The following is a 22,713-nucleotide window of genomic DNA, read 5'->3' on the forward strand; positions in this document are numbered from 1 at the left end:
ATTTTGTGGTTGATGAAATATCCCTTGTGACTCACTTTCTTTCAAACAGCTGCCTGCTCTCTGCATGTAAATTACACATGCTGGAAAACTGGGAGTTGAGAGGCCACACGTGTAGCAAGAGAATAGAGAGAAAGGAGTTAAGGAAAGAAAAGGGATACAGAGAACTTTTTTAAAAAGTGATGGGGGGGTGGAGGGGAGTTTGACAGAAAGAAAAGTAAGAGCTCATGTGAATGTGGAGGCATTTTTCAAATCAGGTTGTCTACAATATTAACCAAAAAGGAGGGCAGCCAGATGGAGAAAAGGGGCCACTTTTATTCCACGAACAAGCTGCATAGTCTAGTGGGGTTATTTTCTCCCCATTTTAAACAAATGACCTCTTGTCATGAATCCTACCGTTTGAAGCAATCCCATAAATAGCAGCATTGCTCGCGTGGGGATAGTGGGGGGGTGATTCTATTGCTTGTAAAGGGACACAGCTTCTCCCTTGTTGTATTTAAGGCAGTTTTCAGAGCACTGGCATTCTTGTTTGCTCTATTTTTTAAGGGATTCTATTTGCCAGTCATGGCACACTCAACAACCATCCATGGCATGTGTTTTACCTCTTCTTCGGGTGAAATATCGCCACAGTGGTGAGCATCACAGCAGCCACAGTGCAAAGAGCTGTGCCGCGTACCCCACCGGAGAGAAGAGGTGAAGGCGAGCTTCCATCCGGCCCATTATTGCTGAGAAGTCACCCTGGTGTTGCCTTATATATAACCAAGATGTTCCACAGTGCCTTCCTAAGTGCTTGGGAAAGCACTTTCATTTAATTTGAGCTAAATTCAGGTGATTTTGCTAAACACGGACATAAATGCTTCATGGCTTTTAAAACAGACTTACATTGCTAAAGCTATTTAGCAGCAGTAACCTGTGGGCAGTTAATGCTGTCACGTCGACTGAGTTACAAAACCCAGATTATCAGCCCTTCTTGAATTGTTCAAATTTAGGAAAATAAGTAAATAAACATGAAACATTAGCCATATTGAGGAGTCAGGGGAATCACTGAGGAATAATAATGTCTGTAGAAATGTTTTCATATGCTAACCTGAGGATAACCCTGTGCTTTGTTTTTTCTTTTTTTAAGTAATTAATTTTTTTATTCCAGAAGAGGAAAATAATATTCCTTCTCAAAATAAAACTATGGCAGGCAGGGTATAAACCTGGGAAGTAGCAGTCATGGAAAATGTAATGCACAATCTGAAAATAGTCTAGGCAGGCTCATTTTCTGTTAAAGACATTGTGTGGAGGCAATTCTGCTGTTCCAGGAAGGGATTCTTACCATCAAATATGTACACAATTATCCTGCCTCACCACCTGCCACTCTCTGTCCAGTTGTGACACATAATTTGTAAATGACAAATGGGGTCTACTCTCTAAAATAGGGATGTCGGCAATGACCCCTCTGCACTGTAACACTATCCCCTAAGTTCCTCCTGCTCACTGTCAGAGAAAAGACCCTCAGCTTCTATTCCTATCTTCCTTCTAAAGGTTAAACCATTTAGTACCTGGAAACTGCTAACCCCTCCCGCCCCCACACTGTACATAAGCATCACATATGTTCTGTCTACAAATTGGTATACAGGTGCCATTTAATCAGTTCAAATTCGGACGCTACATCTTCAAGGGTCCGAGAGAGCTCATTCCCCCCATATTTCCCCCTTTACATGTTTTTCTTGTAAGACATACAGCTTAATTAATTAACAAACTAAAGAGCTTATATACTGGCAATATATTACAGATGGGTTTATGTCAGAGTAATAGATCACATGAAATGGACCACATGGTGCCCCAGTGCGTGATGTCTTGGTTGGGCTCTGAGGACACTGACAGCAGCATCTCTAAGGAAATAGTGCCGTCTGAATACAGACACATGCAGATCTGTATCTACATCCATCTGACTAGGCCAAAAGGAGCAGGTAGATGCAAGATAGAGACACACACATGCTGGATGGGGCCACTGCACACGGTGTCATGCCATTTGAAAGGGCAGTTACAGGTCTGATTTTGCACAAGCCATTAAAAATTACACTTTATGGAAAGGCTTTTCTAATTGTGTTTGGTTTGCTTTCTGTGGTAAGCATTGTGGGAGGAAGGCCAAAGCAAGAGCAGCTAGAAGCTAAGTGTGCATTTGGCTTAGCTGCAGTACACACTCTGGAGAAGCGGCAGGCTGAAAGATTCATTTCAATTTTAGGCTTGGATTCTCTCCCTTGCATTTTCTTGTCATTGTGTATCTACGTTTGTGTGTGTGCATGTGTGTGTGTGTGTATGTGTGTGCATGTGTGTGTGTGTGTTCCATCGCATCATCTCCTGAAGAATGCTGGGTTTCGCAGGCAGGCGGCTAGTCACCTGCAACAACCCAGGGGTCCTGCCGAGGCTTCCAGGCTGCTGTCGGTGTCAGATGCCAGGGTCTGGTCGGTGGACATGGAGGAGATGTCGTTGACAGACGAGGATGGAGGGAGACTCTCACTGCTGTTCACTGCTGCACCTGTGCTAAGAAAATGAAGACCAACATGACTAAATCTGCAACTGGACTTAATTCAGCGTCAGCCAGCATGCAGGCAGTGGCAGATACAGCAAGGCATGCCTAGCCCTTCATTCATCTACCAAGCCTTTGTATAGGACACTGTAGTAGATGGTGAAAATCAAGCCATAGCCCTTGGCCACAAGTTACAGGCTAGTGCAGTAGTTACCAAATCTCACTCTGCCTTAGAAGTCATCTGTAATGCTCTTTTAAAAACCCTACTCAAAATCTCAGGCATCTTCTACACCTCTGATATTATAATACAATTGGCCTTGGGTGGAACCAAGCCATTTGCATTTTTTAAAACTCCCCAGAACTGTGTAGTCAAGGGGTGAAGACCACTGTTCTATGGAGAAAACCCTTTAATGTAATGATCTGTACTTGGATGTTTTTAATGCAGGGAGCTTTTAAAACATAAACATGTAAGGATACTCTCCCAGAAATACGGGTTGAGGTGAAGCCTAGAAATCTTAATTACTTGGAGACTATGGCTTTAGAGAAAGGAAGATGGATTAAGTAAGTATTACTACATAGTCATTAATATTCACCAAGCTTAAAATCCATATAGAACTTCTGATGAAAGTTACCATAAACAACAACAACCAAAAATAGGAGAAGCCAGTGCACACCTTTTGATTTTGTGTTGACTTTCTAGCAATCTTGCTTCCTAGGAACCTACAAATATGAACTCTGAGTTGTTAGATTAATTTGCAAAAATTATTTTATTTATCTGCTATGTGGGTACAAAGATTTTGAACCTCTAAGAAGAAGCTTGCTCATGGTAATCACACCGTAAATACTTGCCGAGTTACAACAGCTTTGAGAACTACGAAGGAAAGATGAGCTAGAGGCATTAGAAAATGTAATTAAACTCCAGCACTCCAGAAACAGACAATTTACTTTTTTTCTTCATATATTCTTTACAGTTAAGTTATACAGGTGGTAAAATGTATGCTTTGTGAACTATTTTGCTATTAAAATTTTATAGTATAATCATCCAATAAAATAAAAGATGAAGAAATTTCACTAAAATTGTATCTTATTCTAGCAAATATAATTAGCAAGATATACTTGTTGAGAATTAATAAATCCAAATAATTAAAGTAGTGCTACTACATAGGTCTAATAAATCAGGAAAAAAGTCTAATGAAGTGGAAAGGTTAACACAATCTCTTTGTTCCTGGGGTAGACATTTCTTGCCTGTGGAAGAAGTTGATTAAAATGTGACAGTATCTGGAGAGGACCTATACACTTAAACTGAAACAGATTATATGTAACCTGTATGTATTTAAAACTCTTATTTGTTGACCACATGAGTTACAGGAAATGTGAAAAAACACAGGTTAAAAAAATAACAGTATGTATCAATCCTCAAAATAATAACTCAAATTTTGGTATATTTCTTCCTAGTGTTTTTGCTTGGAAGTTTCTCTTATTGTGATCTTTTAATATAGTCTTTTGTATCCTGATATTTTCATATACAAAAAAAAAGCTTATACAGTTCCCCCGTTCTTTAAACTCAAAAAAGTACCAATACCTCCTAATCTTAAATGTCTCTACGATTTGTAAAGCTCTCTTGTTAACCTCTTCCTATAAATAATTACTCTTCTTATCAGAACAATGTGCAATGTAAACTTATCTGGCTTAAATTTATTCCAACTTAATTATATATCCTTTATAGATATTGTGCAAGCTAGTTCATTTCCCCTCATGACATATATTACTAGATTGTAGATATCAGCAGACAACCCCTGAGTGATTCCCTTACACAGCCCAAATGCGTAGCTCTGGTTTTCCTTTTGATTCTGAATTAAATTATACCAGTATCCTCATGTTTTTTCATGAGCTTTAGTCTCTAATAACTTAGTGTCACTGTGATGCACTTCTCAGAATCTTCTTCAGAATTCCACAACCTTAGGTAGAGTTTAAAACTAGACACAGGACTTGAATAAAAGCTCAACCAGTTGTGGGCCAACAGAGTGAGACTGCTTTGTTCTTACTGTCCATGCATCTCCTGGATGATAAATCTCTATACTGTGGATGACTTTCAATTCATGGTACGACAGTTTAGTTTTGACTTGAAATATGAAATGTTGCCCATATACTTTTTCGCAGCAATTTTATTGAGATAAAATTCACAAATATAATTTGTAGAACTCATTGTATTTTAGGATATTCACAAAGTTGTGTAACCATCACCGCAATCAGCATTGCAGTGCTTTCATCAACCCAAAAGGAAATCCTGCACTGTTTCTTGTCCCCAGCCCTAGGCAATGACTAGGCTACTTTCTGTCTATAAAGTTGCCCATTCTGGACATATATAAATGGAATCATACTATATGTGATCTTTGTGGCTTTTCTCACATAACAATGTTTTCAAGGTTCATTCAAGCTGAAGGATGTAGCAATATTTTTCCCCTTTTTATGACTGACTAATATTCCATTGTATGAATACATCACTTTTATCTATTTATTAGTTAATGGGCATTTGATGAACATTTAGGTTGTTTCTACTTGTTGGTTATTATGAATAATATTGTTTTAACATTTATGTACACTTATTTCTCTTGGGTAAATACTTAATATCAGAGTTGTTTAACTCTATGTATAACATTTGAGGAACTGCCAAACTGTTTTTCAAAGTTTACACCATTTTACATTCCCATTAGCAGTGTGTGAGGTCTCCAATTTCCCTCCTGTCCTCTCCAACATTTCTTATCTGTCTTTTTGATTATAGCTACCTTCTGTATGTGAAATGGTTATCTCATTGTGGTTTTGTGGTTTCATTTGCCTAATGGCTAATGATGTTGAATATCTTTCATGTGTTTATTAGGCATTTGCGTATCTTCTTTGAGGAAACATTTTCAGATCCTTTGGCCATTTAAAAATTTTGTTATTTCCTTTTCATTATTGAGTTGTAAGAGTCCTTTATATATTCTGGATATAAGTCTTTTATCATATAAGATTTGCGAATGTTTTTCTCCTATGGATTGTCTTTTCACTTTCCTGATGGTATCTTCGGAAGAACAAATATTTGTAGTTTTGATGAAGTTAGATTTATCTGTTTTTTTTTCCTTTTGTCACTTATGTCACAGGTAAGAAACCATTTCCTAACCCAAGATCATGAAAATTTATTCCTGTGTTTTCTTATAAGAGTTTTATTATTTTAGCTCTTACACTTAAGTCTACAATGCATTTGAGTTCATTTTCATATACGATATAAGGTAGGGGTCCACCTTCATTCTTTTACATGTGGATATCTAGTTGTTCCAGCACCATTTATCGAAAACACTATTCTTTATCCATGGAATTGTCTTGAAATCATTGTTAAAAATAACTTGGCCCTTGAATACCATGTATGAGGAGGCACTGGGGAAGCCTATGATGGGACCCGGGTCTCCGGGGCCCTTCCTGCAGCTCTGGAGAGGAGGGAGCCTGGGGCTGGAGGCCATCTGTCTAGGCCTGATATTTTCCACCTCCATAGGCCCGCTGACTAATTTAGGCCTCAGGCTAAAATGAACTAGACCTTGACAGGATTTCACAGGAAGCATCCAGGGCTGGCAAGGAAGAGTCCTGACAAAGGTCACCATGTAAGGAGGCAGGAGTACGCATGGGTAAAGCTGCAGAAGGCCCAGGCTAGTCTCATGGAGCCTGGGGGCCAGCCAGCTTGGAGCCTCCCCCTGCAGGCAATTTAGTAGGGAAGCAACAAGGTCACATTGATGTTTCAAAGGAGTTCTCTGCCTCAGAGTAGAGACTGACAGAGGGAGGCCAGAGACGAGACTGTCATGGTAGCCCTGAGTAAGATGCCAGTGCCTGGCCCCGGGCCGATGCCGTGGGGCAGAGAGGGCCACCAGTGGACCCAGAGGGAGTAAGGAGGGTTCTCAGGGGTCTGCCCCAGGAGAACCGGTGGCAAATGGTCTCCTCCCTGAGATGGAGACTCTGGGAGGAGGCGTTAAAAAAAAAAAAAAAGTTGGCCTTTATTTTTGTGTATGGTGTAAGACTGTGGTGCATTTTTTCCTTTTGCATGTAGCTGTCCAGTTTTCCCAATGCCATTTATTGAAGAGACCATCTTTTCCCTGTTACATATTCTTGTCTCTGTCATATATTAACTTACCACATAAGCACGTGTTTATTTCTGGTTTCTGTTCTGTTCTGTTGATTCATGTGTCTATTTCTGTGCTACCACAAGGCTGTTTTGATTGCATACACAAAAATAAACTCAAAATGGATTAAAGGCCTGAATATAAAACCTGACACCAGAAAACTCCTAAAAGATAACATAGGCAGTAAGCTCTTGAACACTGGCATTAACAATTTTTTTTCTGCCTTTATCTCCCCAGGCAAGGGAAACAAAAGCAAAAATGAACAAGTAGAATACCAAAACCAGGCAAAGACCCCACCAAAAAAGAAAATTACAGACCAATATCCCTGATGAACATAGATGCAAAAATACACAACAAAATATTAGCAAACTGAATTCAAAAATATATCAAAAGGATCATACACCACGACCAAGTGGGATTCATCCCAGGGATGCAAGGATGGTACAACATTTGATAATCCATCAACATCATCCACCACAACAAAAAGAAGGACAAAAACCACATGATCATCTCTGTAGATGCTGAAAAAGCATTCGACAAAATTCAACATCCATTCATGATAAAAACTCTCAGTAAAATGGGAACTAAGGGCAAGTACCTCAACATAATAAAGGCCATATATGATAAACCCACAGTTAACATCATACTGAACAGTGAGAAGCTGAAAGCTTTTTCTCTGAGATTGGGAACAAGACAGGGATGCTCACTCTCCCACTGTTATTTAACATATTACTGGAGGTCCTAGCCACTGCAATCAGACAAAACAAAGAAATACAAGGAATCCAGATTGGTAAAGAAGAAGTTAAACTGTCACTATTTGCAGATGACATGATATTGTACATAAAATACCCTAAAACTCCAATCCAAAACTACTAGAACTAATATAGGAATTCAGCAAAGTTGCAGGATACAAAATGAACACACAGAAATCTGTGGCTTTCCTATACACTAACAATGAACCAATAGAAAGAGAAATCAGGAAAACAACTCCATTTACAATTGCATCAAAAAGAATAAAATATCTAGGAATAAACCTAACTAAAGAAGTGAAAGACCTATACCCTGAAAACTACAAGTCACTCTTAAGAGAAATTAAAGGGGACACTAACAAATGAACACTCATCCCATGATCTTGGCTAGGAATAATTAATATCGTCAAAATGGCCATCCTGCCCAAGGCAATATACAGATTTGATGCAATCCCTATCAAATTACCAGCAACATTCTTCAACAAACTGGAACAAATAGTTCAAAAATTCATATGGAAACACCAAAGACCCCGAATAGCCAAAGCAATCCTGAGAAGGAAGAATAAAGTGGGGAGGGGATCTCACTCCCCAATTTCAAGCTCTACTACAAAGCCACAGTAATCAAGACAATTTGGTACTGGCACAAGAACAGAGCCACAGACCAGTGGAACAGAATAGAGACTCCAGACATTAACCCAAACATATATGGTCAATTGATATTCGATAAAGGAGCCATGGACATACATGGGGAAATGACAGTCTCTTCAACAGATGGTGTTGGCAGAACTGGACAGCTACATGTAAGACAATGAAACTGGATCACTGTCTAACCCCATACACAAAAGTAAATTCAAAATGGATCAAAGACCTGAATGTAAGTTATGAAACCATAAAACTCTTAGGAAAAAACACAGGCAAAAATCTCTTGTACATAAACATGAGCAACATCTTCATGAACATATCTCCCCGTGCAAGGAAAACAAAAGCAAAAATGAACAAGTGGGACTATATCAAGCTGAAAAGCTTCTGTACAGCAAAGGACATCATCCGTAGAACAAAAAGTTACCCTACAGTATGGGAGAATATATTCGTAAATGACAGATCTGATAAAGGCTTGACATCCAAAATATATGAAGAGCTCATGCACCTCAACAAACAAAAAGCAAATAATCCAATTAAAAAATGGGCAGAGGAGCTGAACAGACAGTTCTCCAAAGAAGAAATTCAGATGGCCAACAGACACATGAAATGATGCTCCACATTGCTAGTCATCAGAGAAATGCAAATTAAAACCACAATGAGATATCACCTCACACCAGTAAGGATGGCTACCATTCAAAATACAAACAACAACAAATGTTGGCAAGGTTGTGGAGAAAGGGGAACCCTCCTATACTGCTGATGGGAATGTAAATTAGTTCAACCATTTTGGAAAGCAGTATGGAGGTTCCTCATAAAGCTCAAAATAAAAATACCATTTGACCCAGGAATTCCACTTCTAGGAATTTACCCTAAGGATGCAGCACTCCAGTTTGAAAAAGACATATGCACCCCTATGTTTATCGCAGCACTATGTACAATAGCCTAGAAATGGAAGCAACCTAAGTGTACTACAGTAGATGAATGGATAAAGAAGATGTGGTACATATACACAATGGAATATTATTCAGCCATAAGAAGAAAACAAATCCTACCATTTGCAACAACATGGATGGAGCTAGAGGGTATTATGCTCAGTGAAATAAGCCAAACAGAGAAAGACAAATACCAAATGATTTCACTCATATGTGGCGTATAAGAACAAAGAAAAACTGAAGGAACAAAACAGCAGCAGAATCACAGAACCCAAGAATGGACTAACAGTTGCCAAAGGGAAAGGAACTGGGGAGAATGGGAGGGAAGAGAGGGATAAGGGTGGGGAAGAAGAAAGGGGGTATTACAATTAGCATGTGTAATGTGTGTGTGGGGTTATGGGGAGGGCTTTGCACCACAGAGAAGACAAGTAGTGATTCTACAACATCTTACTGCACTGATGGACAGTGACTGTAATGGGGTTTGTGGGGGGGACTTGGTGAAGGGGGGACCCTAGTAAACATAATGTTCTTTATGTAATTGTAGATTAATGATAACAAAAAAAAAACCTATGTTCACACAAAAATCTGCACCCAAATATTAAAAAAAAAAAAAATGAACAAGTAGGACTATATCAAACTAAAGAGTTTCTGCACAGCAAAGGAAACTAGCAACAAAACAAAAGTCAACCTGATGAATTGGAGAACTATTTGCAAATGCTATATCTGATAAGGGAAGAATATCCAAAATATATAAAGAATTCATACAAAACTTAACACTAAAAAAACAAGTAATCTGATTTTAAAAAGGGCAGAAGGACCTGAATAGACAGTTTTCTAAAGAAGATATATGGATGCCAACAGACATGTGAAAGATGCTTAACATCATTAATTACCAGAGAAATGCAAATCAAAACCACTATGAGATATCACCTCAACACTAGTCAGAATGTCTAGTATCAAAAGGACAAAAAATAAATGTTGCTGAGGATGAGGAGAAAAGGGGCCCCCCATGCACTGTTGGTGGGAATGTAAATTGATGAAGCCATTATGAAAAACAGTATGGAGGTTTCTCAAAAAATTTAAACATAGAAATACCACATAACCCAGTAATTCCACTTCTAGGTATGTACCTGAAGAAAAGAAAATCCCTAATTCATAGATATATACACCCCTATGTTTACTACAGCATTATTTACAATAGCTAAGATACGGAAGCAACCGAAGTATCCGTAAATGGATGAATGGATGAAGATGTGGTACATACACACAGGGAATACTATTCAGCCATAAAAAAGAAATGAAATCTTGACATTCTGCAACCACATGGATAGACCAAGAGGGTATTATGCTAAAAAGTAAGTCAGAGAAAGGCAAATATTGTGTGATTTCACTTAGAAGTGGGACCTAAAAAAAAAAATGAAACAAATGAACAAACAAATAAGACAGTAATAGACTCACAAATACAGAGAATAAACTGGTGGTTGCCAAAGGGGACGAGGGTGATGTGATGAGTGAAATAGATGAAGGGTACAGAGAGGCAGAGACTTGCAATGCTATTCCAATTATAAAGTAAGTAAGTCACAGATATGAAAAGTACATCATCAGTATCTTTGTATGGTGTAGTATCTTTGTATGGTGACAGATGGTAACTTCACTTACTGTGATGAGTATTTTGTAATGAATGTAATTGTCAAATTACTATGTTGTAGACCTGAAACCAATATAATAATGTATATCAGCTATGCTTCAATTTAATAAAATCAATTGGCCATAAATATAAGGGTTTATTTCTGGACCCTCAATTCTATTTCATTGATCTATTAATGTATCTTTGTCCAAATACCACACTGTCTTGAATATTGCAGCTTTGTGGTAAGTTTAGAAATCAAAAAATGTGAATCCATCAACAGTGTTCTTTGTGAAGATTGTTTTGTTTATTCTGTATCCCTTGCATTTCCATGTGAATTTTTAGAACAGCTTATCAAGTTCAGCAAAAAAGGCAGCTGTGATTTTGACAAGTATTCTCTTAAACTGTCAATCAATTTGGAGAGTATTATCTTAACAGCTTTAAATCTTCTAATCAGTGAACAGTGGAATGTCTTTCCATTTACTTAATCTCTTTTAAGAATGCTTTTGTAGTTTTCAGAATAAAAAGTTGGCATTTTTTGTTAAATTTATTTGTAAGTACTTTCTATTCATTGCTAAGTTCTAGAAATACAACTGATTTAATGAATAGAAAGTCTCAGTGTCAGTGGATTTGAAACTGAATAGATCAAATAATGACATACATCTTATGAGTATTGTAATTAATCAACATGCCTGTGTAACCAGGAAGATATTTACCAACATGCTTTATTTAAATTATGACAAAATATTTTTAAAAACACGGAGCAGAATTGACATTCTAAGTTGACTCGAAGATGATGAAACAAAGACTTGAAGGGCTATCAATTCAAAAACTTGTATTTTTGTTTTTCTGAAGCATTCATTTCACTGTAGTCCAGTCATAAAGCAAAAAAACTAGTTTCTAGAACTGATCCAGAGATGGGTGTTGGTTGGTTGAGAGTGACAGAAAAAAATAGGGGTAGAGGGAGTAGGGTGAGTAGAGTGCATCTATGGAGAGAATACGTAGTTCAGTCAAAGACTTAGAGAAAAGGAAGAAGGGTCTAATGAACTGTGAGAATGTGGAATAGGCATTACTGACATATGCAAAGGACTTGCAGTATCAATGCTGAAGCCCAAAAGAAGATGTAGCTAGGATATAGAAGAGAGACCTTTAATTTAACAAGTAGTGTTCAGCATGCAACCTTTTTTAAATACATGGGAAAAAATGTAATTATCTAGAGTGTATAAGAAAAAAAATATATGCAACACATAATAAGATATATTCACTATGTTGTAATAGTGCATATGCATACACCTAGAAGTTTGGTGAATCAAGAAGGAAAGACTCTGTTTATCATAGTTTCAAGATGATTATTAATCCCTGGGGAAATAAAATAATGGGAAAACTGGCTTACAGAAATAGTTTTCCCAATCTATGTGGGACTTATGCTAGTTTTATCTCCTGAAATTATACAGTTTAGTTCAATTTGGCACAAATATCATGAGATTTTTCCTAAATATTCTAGAAATAATTATGGATGATCCAACTGACAATATGAGTCATGTTTTTTTGTTGTATACTCTTTAAATTCAACATTCTTTCAATCTACCCCAGGAGAAAACAAAAATTTTTAATGACGAATGTCTGAAAGATGAGAGTACATAATTAAAATGGAATGAGGTGGATAACATGGCTCTCATTCAGAATTTTACTAGAAACATATCCCAAAGCACTTGGCCTTATGCCTTAAAAAGTATAAAAATGGAGGGTAAGGTTCTTTGCAGCAAAATTACTTTGCAAAATACTGAAGTAAGTCAGAGGTGGCTACTGCTCAGGGAAAATAAATTAGTACACAGAGGAATGAAGACTAAGTAAAAGAGTGAATATCAAATGTGTGTGACCATACATACCTAAAAAAAGACTAATAAATTATATTTTTCACACAAATATATTTGTTACTGAAAATTCAGTTCTGCATACTGGTGTGCATGAGTTTTAAAGGGAGTCCGACATCTAGGTTAAAAAATAAATGGAATCCTAAATGGTGTTATATAATAGATCCTTCCCTCTGGCAAGAGAATTTTCATAAAGAAATAGTATTTTCTCTTATTTCCAAAAAGAATGTAGCTCTAGTAAGGTATATGGTAGCAACTGTTGGCTTACATTATTAATTGCAAGTAAAAAATAAGCTACCTTGTTAAACATTGAATTCAACATTGAAGACAGTATATATCTGAATATGTTTTATACTCATTTGAAATCTGTAATAGTCTGATCAGATGGTTTTGTTAATGTGTGAGTGGTTGAGATTATACCACAACTGGATACCTGCTCCTTTTGTGGTTAAAAAGATGATTACTTTTTATATTGTATGTATTATCTGAGGTGTGAGGCTCTCTCATTTAGGTATAAATTGTTAAAAGAAAAATATGTAGTAATTCCTGACTTGATAAATATGACTTTATTTTTAAGCTAATGATTCCAAATTTTTATTATTTAGGAGATAACCTGTTGAAAATACCATACTAATGAATATAAAACTTGCACACAGTTAGGATCTTTCTCTGTAGGAGTCAAGATGAAAGTGGCTTATGTAAAAGCAAAGCTATGGTCCAGTGGTTGAAAAGGAAAAATAAAAAGAAGTGACCTTCCTTTCAAAGTATTAGGCGACTGTTGATAGCACTGAAACAACTGTCTGAGGTGCCAGATATGTGCAAAGAGACGTATTTATAATTTTACCACTTCAAAACTGCTTTTTGATCACTAGACATTAATGAAAACATTGATCATTTCTGAGAAAAATTAAATTGCTTTACAAGAAAACAAATAAATAAATAATGACCAAATAACCAGTTGGAAAGTTTTAAAATAAAGTTTTGGCATAATGCAAAGCTAAAAGTATTTAAAAGTAACTCGAGGCAATAGTCCTGGCTTCTCTTGGGGTGGGATCTTTCTTCTTTCCTGCTGGGACTTGATTATATGGATCACGGTGAAAGCTGAGTAGTGATTCAAACAAGGGAGAGATAGGACTTAGCAGAGATAAAGCTTCCTTACAGGAACAAAATTTGATGTTTACAAATAAACACAAATTCACAATGATGGCAGCTAGGGCAATTACACCAAGAACAAGGAGAAAATTTCCCCAGAAAGACAGAAATTTACATCTACAAGTAATATTGGAGGAAGGTAGCAAAAGCGGGCATAGCTTTTAACAAACTCATCACATACAGGGGCTCATGATGCAGGTTATGCTTATGAAATACCCAGCACTCCTACTGATATTTTCAACGCACTTCTGGAACAGTCTAAGTGTTATGCCATAGGAGTCAGCCTGTTACAATATATAGTTTTGCTACATGATTATCTCGTGCTTTTTTTCCCCTTGCTTCTTTTTACTTCTTTTTGCACTTGTTCATTTCTCCTATCTTCCTCAGTGTCTCCTGCCTAGCCCAGGGTAAGTACTCCATTTAGCCAACAGTAAGTATCTTTTGTGTATTCTTCCTGGTGGTCCTGTGAAGGAAAGTGAATTCCTCTCTGCTGTGACACTGGTGAGACTGTCACTGTTTTGGCTCAGGGAAATCCGCTGTGTCTCAGTTGTCTTTGCCCTCTTTTGTCCCCCAGCTGGCTCTCTGGGATCCTCACCTTCTTTGTTGGAATGGTCCTGTTCCTGATTGTATCAATGTTGAATGCAAATTATAGTTAGTATTCAAATACTCAAAGTTCAGAATCATCATCAACTGTATTTCTAGGGTTCTATAGACTATGTTCCTTATTTTTTAATAGCACAAATTCATGAAGAGAGAATGAATCCTTCTCTTCTAATGCTGCCTCTATAAAATTCCCATTACCTCTGCTTGTTGTATGGGAAGGGGTCCTCTCTAGATAGTACTGAGGTGGGAGAATCATGTGTACTGTCTAGTAAATTGCTGGAGTGACTGGTTTTTAGTGGCTTCTGAGAGCCAATTATTAGCATCTCTTTCCAAATCTGCCTCCATTCACGTCACATCAGTATCTTGAGATTGGTCACAGTGAGAATATTTACAACACAGAAATTGGTAAATGCTATAATCAGTCCTTTTCTAAAAAAGAGGTGGTTATTAAATATTAACCAGTCCCCAGTTATACGGGAAAAATCTTTGTTTCTGTTGCACTATAATGAATGCCTTCTTGACTGTAGCCACTTCTGACTTTACTGGATGATCTCTTCAAGTCTGTTTTCATATAAGTAATAAATAAACTCTGTGAACCATGAAACTAAACAGAAATAAAACAATTAGGACATTGGCCTTTGCTTCAAGTTGTTAATTTGCTGCCAAACAGTTTGTGAAAATGTCTTAAACAGAATTAAACTGAAGCGAACTGGTTATAATTTGCCCAGGATATTGCAATATCATAAATATACCTTCTTTCTTTATTGTTTTCAGAGAAAATAGTAGAGATATCCATTAAAAATGGTTTGTGTGGAATCTAAAAAATGAAATAAGTGAACTAACCAACAAACCAGAAATAAACTCATAAATACAAAGAACAAGCTGGTGGTTGCTAGAGGAGAAGGATAGCAGGATGGGCAAAACAGGTGAAGGGGACAAAGCGGTAAAACTTCCAATTACAAAATAAACGTGTGGCAGGAATGGCTGGTCCAGCATAGGGAATGTAGTCAGTGATGTAATGGCTTTGTATGATGACAGATGCTAACTCCAAGTCATGGCGAACATTTTGTAATAGTTGGATTCTAATTGCTTAATCACTATCTTGTGCACTGAAACTAATCTTATATGTCAACTACAATTAAAGAAATAATAGTAAAAGAATGTGTTGTCATCAATAATTACAAATTTTTGTCAAAATATTAAAAGTAACTGAAAATGCTAATAGGATTGCAAACTAGCTACTTTCAATTTTACTCAAAAAAAGAGAAATTTAGGTTTCGTGGAAAGAACAAATTTATGCTAATGAAACTTTATCAGCTAGAAGTTATGTAGCTAAAAGGAACTCATTACTTCAGGGAAAATGTTGCTCTGCTTTTTAAAAGGAATTCTCTTCCTGACTCATCCAAATACAAAAAAGCAAACACAGAGAATTAGAATAAATACCAGAATGAAGCAAACAAACAAAAATCACTGATGTATTCCCTTCTCTTTCTCATGATCTTGAGGCTTAACTTGCTTGGGGCTGAGTTTCTTTAAATAAAAAAGTAAAGTTATTGTACTAGATCAGTGACTCTAATTAGGAAAGACATTCTGGTGGTGAACATGGATGGTATGGGGGGAAGGCTGTACATTAAAATCCCCTGTGGAGCTTTAGCCTCCATTTAGAACCTTTGCCTTTCCGGATGCTAAGCATCCTTATCTTGGTGAGTCACTATTATTTATGGGAGGTTTACTTCTCAGGTGGAATGGGAATGGTGGACAGACTGAGAGTTTTTGGATCACATGATCTCCTTTACTTGTTCTAGCTCTGACATTCTATAACAAACGCTTTCAAAAGAAAATTACTTTCTATTCATGGACTGCTATTCCCTCAGCAGCCTTTACGAATCAATTCAGAAAGCAAGCAACCATGATATTCTTGAAAATAAATCACTGTGCAAGTGAAATCAGATAGCAGAAAAGAGCAAAATTATTTCTTTAGAGATGAATCTAAAGTTTAGATTTATTTCTTATTGATATAATATACAACAATTCCATCAATAAATTTCAAACCTATGTACTATTCTACATAGGAATATTTAACTTCCTATTTACATTTTAAAAGCATCACTAAAACATGGCTTTGGGTATTAGAACAATTTTGTCACTGAGAAGAAACTGCTTTCACCTATTTCCTTGCTGCTGTATTCCCAGTGTTGTCATGACTGAAAAATAAAGGATGTTGTAATATTACTTCATCCTAGCTATTTATAGAATAAAATATGATATACAAACATTAATGAGTAAAGATGAATATAACAAAGATGCAAAAAAGCTAAATTTTCAAAGGTTTTTTTAGTAATGCTTTTTCTTTCCAACATAGTTTAATGCATATATATCACACACATAACAAACACAGACACTTATACACACACACACACACACACACAGTGGTATGCTAAAAATTCAACAATTGGCTCTCCAGGGGAAAAAAGTACCCTGATTTGTATTTAGTCAATTTCCATGTCTTAAATTCTGCATGGTGGACTTCAAGGTATCAGCATGAGGGCAACAGACTCATACTTGGGAGAGATGTGCACAACTGGCTCTCGGGAGCTGGTACTCAGCTCCAGCTGCATCCAGCCTATGCTTCTGCCTGAAGCACACAAAGATATCATGCATAACTATGCTATATAATATATAGTATACATATGACTTCTTGAAATTAAGCCATGAATATTTTTCTTTAAAGTCATATAATGGTGATTGAATCCACAATCATTTAACTCTCAATTGGTTAAACCAGTCAACAATAATTTAGGTCATGTGTATAAGGCAGATAACTCATGACTGTTACAGGTAGTTATAATGGTTAAAAAATGGTTTGGCCTTCTCACGTGCAGGGAAGCCTATATGGCATATTTCAGAATTAATCATTAACACACTAAAATAAACTGGCCTGCAAAGAAATTTAGGAATATACATTCCCCAAAATGAATAAATCAAATAACCACGTGGAAGCAGCAAAGTCATCTGAAGCATGAGCGAATGCCCACAGCAGCGATTCGCATACTTGACTCTTGGCTCATTTACCTTCATGGTGATTGATAGGGTGACTCAATATTTACTGGCCTATGAATGCACTGAACTGTGTACTGTATTAAAGCTATGATCCTGTCTTGAATTATGTCTTTGGAATAGCTTCATGCTGAATGAGGACCTGAGCAGCAATTTTCAAATTAATAAATATTTATCAAGCTACTATTATGAGGAGCAAGGCACAGCACTTAGACACTACATGGTCCACAAAGATGAATACATAGTCTTTCTTCTCAATGAATTTAAAATCAATAAGGAGTAATATTTAAAATGCAGGGACTAGTAGGACCCGTAGGAAGGAAAGATCCTATTCATTGGGAAGATATGAAAAGTCTTCTGGGACAATGTGAAAATAATTTGGGACAAGATAAGAGAACATTTTAGAATAATTTGATAAGAGAACACTTTAGAATGGAATGCTCCAAGAGGTCAAGGAAGAGAGTGGTAATGTAGGACCCTAGAGGGGTTTAACATGAGAGGTAGAAAACCTTGTGATCTGTCATTACAGAGGGCCTTCAGTGTCAGGAAGAAGTTAGGTTTACAGTGTAAGTGATGCAAAGCCATCGGAGAGCACTGGTCAGTGGAATTCTTGAACAAACCTATACTTTTGAAAGATCAATTTGGTAGAGACTGAGGTCAGGAAATCAGAAAAATTTCAATCATAGTGGTGTTAATGGGAAGGAAACAGATGCATGACTTGTAGCAAGCAAAATTTTTAGGAGGAAAAGTGACCATCAGTGATAATCTAAATATGGAGTAAAATATCAATCAGGGATTTCAGGCTGGGAGGCTGGGAAAAAAGAGCTGGCAGTAACAAGAATAGGAAAGTAGAGGGAAAAATTTACTGCTGGGGTGGATCTAAATAGAGTGGTATGTTTGATTTTAAACAAATTGAATCCAAATTGGCAGCTATCTCATACATCCTGGCCCAATATTCTGATTTCTCTAAGGCTAGGTTATATTCATCATTAAATAATTCAGTGGAATGCATTTATTTTTTAGTCCTTCCAAAAATAACAAACTGCTATATAAACTAGGTCTTTGGCTTTATTCCCCTTAAATGTACTTGCAAACATAGAAGGATTTACTTGGTCTAGACCTTAGTCCACCCATGCATAGCATGCAGAAATTGTATATGTCAGGAAAACTATCCAACACTTGGGATTAGGGCAAAAAAAAAAATGACTATGCAACCTTTAAAATATCAAGCTTCAGCATTTTCTACCAAGCCCACCTGAGAGTCATCAGGCTGTTTTATAGAACATAACTTTGTTTGACTTAATATTCTCAACTGATTAGGATCCAGATGTTTTACAACACTATAAACTAGAAGAAAACTAATAAAGTAAAACTATGTTTTATTCTGCCTGTTGAAAAGGTAACACAAAGTTAGGTTGAGCTGCCCTGTAGGACATTTACAAGTTTTTATTTAACTTAGTGACTTTATTTCAGCATTCTTTCTTCCACAGATTACAGAAACCCTAATTTCTCATATCTTCACTGAACTACCTTTGCCATTCTGCCAGTTTCCTCATTTATGTGTTAAAAGAAACTTCTATAGGTACTCACTTTGTTTTTGCATAGGAATTATGCCTTAATTATATACAAACTTTGTTCCTTTACCAAATATTTAAACTTTTCTTCATATGGCAGACCACTCCCTTTAATGGCTAGTTGATCTCATGTGCACCATCACCAGCCCCATTTTGCCTTCCCTGAGCTGTACAGGTTTTCATAAAATGAATCATGGGAGTAAGATTTTTGTAGAAGTTTTGTGAGAAGTACTGAAAAGAGAATTGTGGATTTTATGTCATCCCAGATTAGCTGTTGTGGAGACCTGGTTGGGTTGAGGGAAAATGGAGGTGAAAAAAGTGCATGATGGGGAGTCCTAGGGTAGGTGGCATGTTTCTGAGCTCTCTGAAAAAAGAAAAGGGCGTGAATTAATGATAACTTGAGCTAAAGATGACTAGAAGAGACTCTGCTAAAACTTGTCCAGCCAAATATGATACCAGCCCACCCTTCACTGTAATCTGATATTTCAACTTCTAAATTATTACAGGAAAATATGTTCTGGCCATTACGGGAACTCTTACAATGAGGAGTATTTCTGCCTGGGCAGATGGCATCCTGAGGCTGCTGGGTGTGGTCTGGGGGCTCTCTGACCAGAAGCAGACAGAGCATGCCGGTAAGTCAGAAGCAGCTTCTGCAGACTTGAGTGGGTCCATATGCTGGGATGAATAAGAAGGGCAGGCAGACAATCCCAATGATTCCCCTAAGCCTCTTTAAGGAAAGAAAAAACTTGGGATAGAATTGAACATTTCTCCGAGTCTGGAGGTGAGAAAACACGTCATAACTGAACTGTGTCTGTTTGGGGGCCATGGTGGTTGTGGGTGCAAACAAATTATTCAAAAAGCACTATCGTATGAAGAACTGGTTAAGGTATCCTACATCTTTTCCCCTGCAACTGTTTAAAGTGCATGGGAAAAACTGTTAATCAGATGCAGGACACCACATTCATTTTCCTCTAAACTAATCATGTGTAGCCTACATTCTTGCCAGCATAAGTTCAGTATAGTTTAAAGCTGAAGATAAGCCATGACATTTTCTAAAACTCTTTATATATTCTATTTATATTCAGAATGTAGGTCTTAATAAAAACATATTAGCATTAATAAGCATAAATAATTTATCTCAAGTAATCCTAAAGCACATTACTAGGATTAGCAAGATATATACATGTATGTACAAATGTGTGTTTGATTCTGTAGATCACAGACTGAAAGATTTTCCATGCTGATTTTAAAGCCCTTCTTGATTGATGCTTCAACTACTGTCACACCAACCTTGGAAAGAGTTCAAACAGTGGAGTGAGTAAGCACAGAGATTTTGGCTGGAGGGATTCCTGACCTCTACGTTGACTTGCTGGTTGAGAGGGCATTCTGACTCCTCATTTTGATGAGGATCAGTTACCCTTTAACCAGCCCATGTTAACATTTCCTCAAGATTCACCATTATCTTAAACTAGTTGTGAAAGAACTGAAGTGCTAGGTCATCACAATTAGAATAATCAGAATGAATGCCGCACTGAATATCAAAAGGAATAAAACTAAAATCATTAGATCTAGTTGTGTGATATTTGTTCATATGCTTTATCAGCAGTATTATTGGCCACAATCCCTCTTCCAGGCCTAGAAGAATACACAAGTACTGGTTCATAGGTTATTCACTGAGAATGAGTACCTGAAGGAGAAGGTTGTCCTTTTACAACACCATTTTTAGTCTTTTCTTCTGAATTCATAACTTCCTTGTAGATAAGTTCTGTAAGAAACAGTTATCAGTGCTATAAAAACAAATGTCTCCTTAATCCATAAAGAAAATTTATTAATGACAAATAATAACATTTTGAAGGGGTTGAGTAAATTTAAAACTCATAGGGATTCCTTTACTCCTGTATTTCTACATTTCTTGCACAATCACAGAGCCTGGCAAAAGTAGGTGCTTAATAAAACATTTGACCAAATAAATTTATGGAGAATATAATTCTTTTGGGGATCTGATGCATTCTAACTTTATCTCTTAAGGATCTTTTGTTCTTTTTTATTCATTCATTAAGAGATGTGCATATTCTCATGACTTTAAACTATTATTTTCCAAATCTCACTTCTTTTTTCCAGACTCAAATCTTAGGTTAAAGCTAACCTTGCCTAAAACCATACATTAAAAACTATTATATTTATTCCCAAACTAACATCCATTTTTGCTTTTTTTTTTAACTAGAATTGAACTTGTATATTTTCTTTTCTTTTTACTTTACCCCTTTTAGATAAAAATAATTCAATAATACTCATTCTTGCTTAGCAATGCCTTGCAATTTATATAATCATCATCCTTTATGTGTACCTTTCTCCAGTTTCTCACAATTCAGTCCATGTCTGTCTTCCTCAAGTGATTTGTTTCTTTTCACTCACCTACTCAAACAATGCCCTACGAATGCCTCCTTGTCCTTATTTAGATCGAGTGTTTTCTCTCTACCATTTAGCATCTTTTTTTACTATTTATATGTGTTCATTTTCCATATTCTCCAAAGGACCCCTTGATCAGTGGAACCCTTTACTAACTGTATAACACATTTTGTTCATTCCTACCTTTCACCTCCCCCATATGCCCCCATTCTGGTATTTTTCTCTGCTTTTTGTTTTCCCAATTTACAATCACTAATTCACTCAAGGTAGCTCCAACATTTCTTCCCTCCAGATCATCCCTTTATGTTCCTCCTCATTTTGTCATGATGTTATGATAACAAATTAATCACTTGTTGTGATCTGCATTTGGCTTTCTCATATTTATTCTCTTCTGTAGTTATAATAGTTTAACAATTTAGTTTCTGCTTTGTTTTACTGTGAGTATAATCTTGAACATGCAGTTTGTGTTTGGGAAAGTTTTGCTGGAAAAAAAAAGAATGTATTGATTCATTCTTTTCTTACTTTAAAGGAGAAATAAGTCACTTAGATATACATATTTTCTATTTTAATTCTAAAGTTCTATAAATCAAGTGAATGAATTCAAATACTAGCTATATTTTATAATGTCTAAAATCACCTCAATTTTATCCATTTTATATGATCATTTTATGTACAAACATGAAATATTTAACTCTGAAATTTTGAATTGAAGCTTGCCCTCCATCATGACAAATACTTTGATAAGCAGTATTATTTAAAAGTAATTAACTCATTTCATTACTGAGGAAATATAATACTGTCATTAGTATGAGAAATAGATGAAGTTTTAGGAGTTTCAAAAATAGTCTGAGGATAGCAATTCTAAAATCATCTGTTGCTAAATTGTTTTAAAAGGAATATCCTTGACAATACTTTCTGAGTTTCAATAAAGCCATAAGTATACTTTATTTAAGTAGCAGAGTCACCTTTCCATTCTTCAATGGTGTGTTCTCTTTCGTCCAACTGTTTGTCATAAATCTGAGGTGGAGGCTACGGAAGAAAAAAAACAGTAAATTTTGTGTAATAACCCAAACATAAACCAGTCTTACAGCAGATGGTGGTGCCTAGCTGTTCATTAATGCTATTTGGTGGTGGCGACCATGATACCATATAAATCATGGAGTCATTACAGTGGCACAGAAGTTAAACTTTCCCCACAAACTTATGGAGGATTTATTTATATGCCAGAGTTTGCTGCTGACCAAATAAGGCAGCAGACTCCAAATACTGAGAGTTCACATCCCAAAACCTTCTGATTCAAAACCCAAGTGGAAGTAAGTAACAGCCAGTCTTTAAAAAGCAAATGAGACACTTGATTAAAAGGGCCTATCTCTGCTTCTTCCATTCATTTGCACTACAGCAGAACCCTTCTAAGATTTTGTTCTGTTTTTA

General features: G+C 36.4%; 1 protein-coding gene across 7 annotated transcripts in view; it reads right to left on the bottom strand.

Moving 5' to 3' along the window:
* Positions 1-1,442: 1,442 nt before the first annotated feature.
* MAPK10 (mitogen-activated protein kinase 10) overlaps positions 1,443-22,713 on the bottom strand; it is a 341,790-nt gene continuing 320,519 nt past the window's right edge. For 6 of the 7 annotated variants that reach the window (XM_036906329.2, XM_036906326.2, XM_036906331.2 and 3 more), the window contains 3 exons: positions 22,248-22,311; positions 20,561-20,638; positions 1,443-2,524 (listed from right to left, as the gene is read on the bottom strand). In XM_036906329.2, coding sequence (XP_036762224.1) covers positions 2,382-2,524; positions 20,561-20,638; positions 22,248-22,311 — 285 coding nt within the window. In that variant the 3' untranslated portion in view covers positions 1,443-2,381. Of the gene's footprint in view, positions 2,530-20,560; positions 20,639-22,247; positions 22,312-22,713 lie in introns of all 7 variants that reach the window. The other variant, XM_036906332.2, reaches the window with a different exon arrangement.

The sequence above is a fragment of the Manis pentadactyla genome, chromosome 5, assembly GCF_030020395.1.
Source record: "Manis pentadactyla isolate mManPen7 chromosome 5, mManPen7.hap1, whole genome shotgun sequence".
Lineage (NCBI taxonomy): Eukaryota > Metazoa > Chordata > Mammalia > Pholidota > Manidae > Manis > Manis pentadactyla.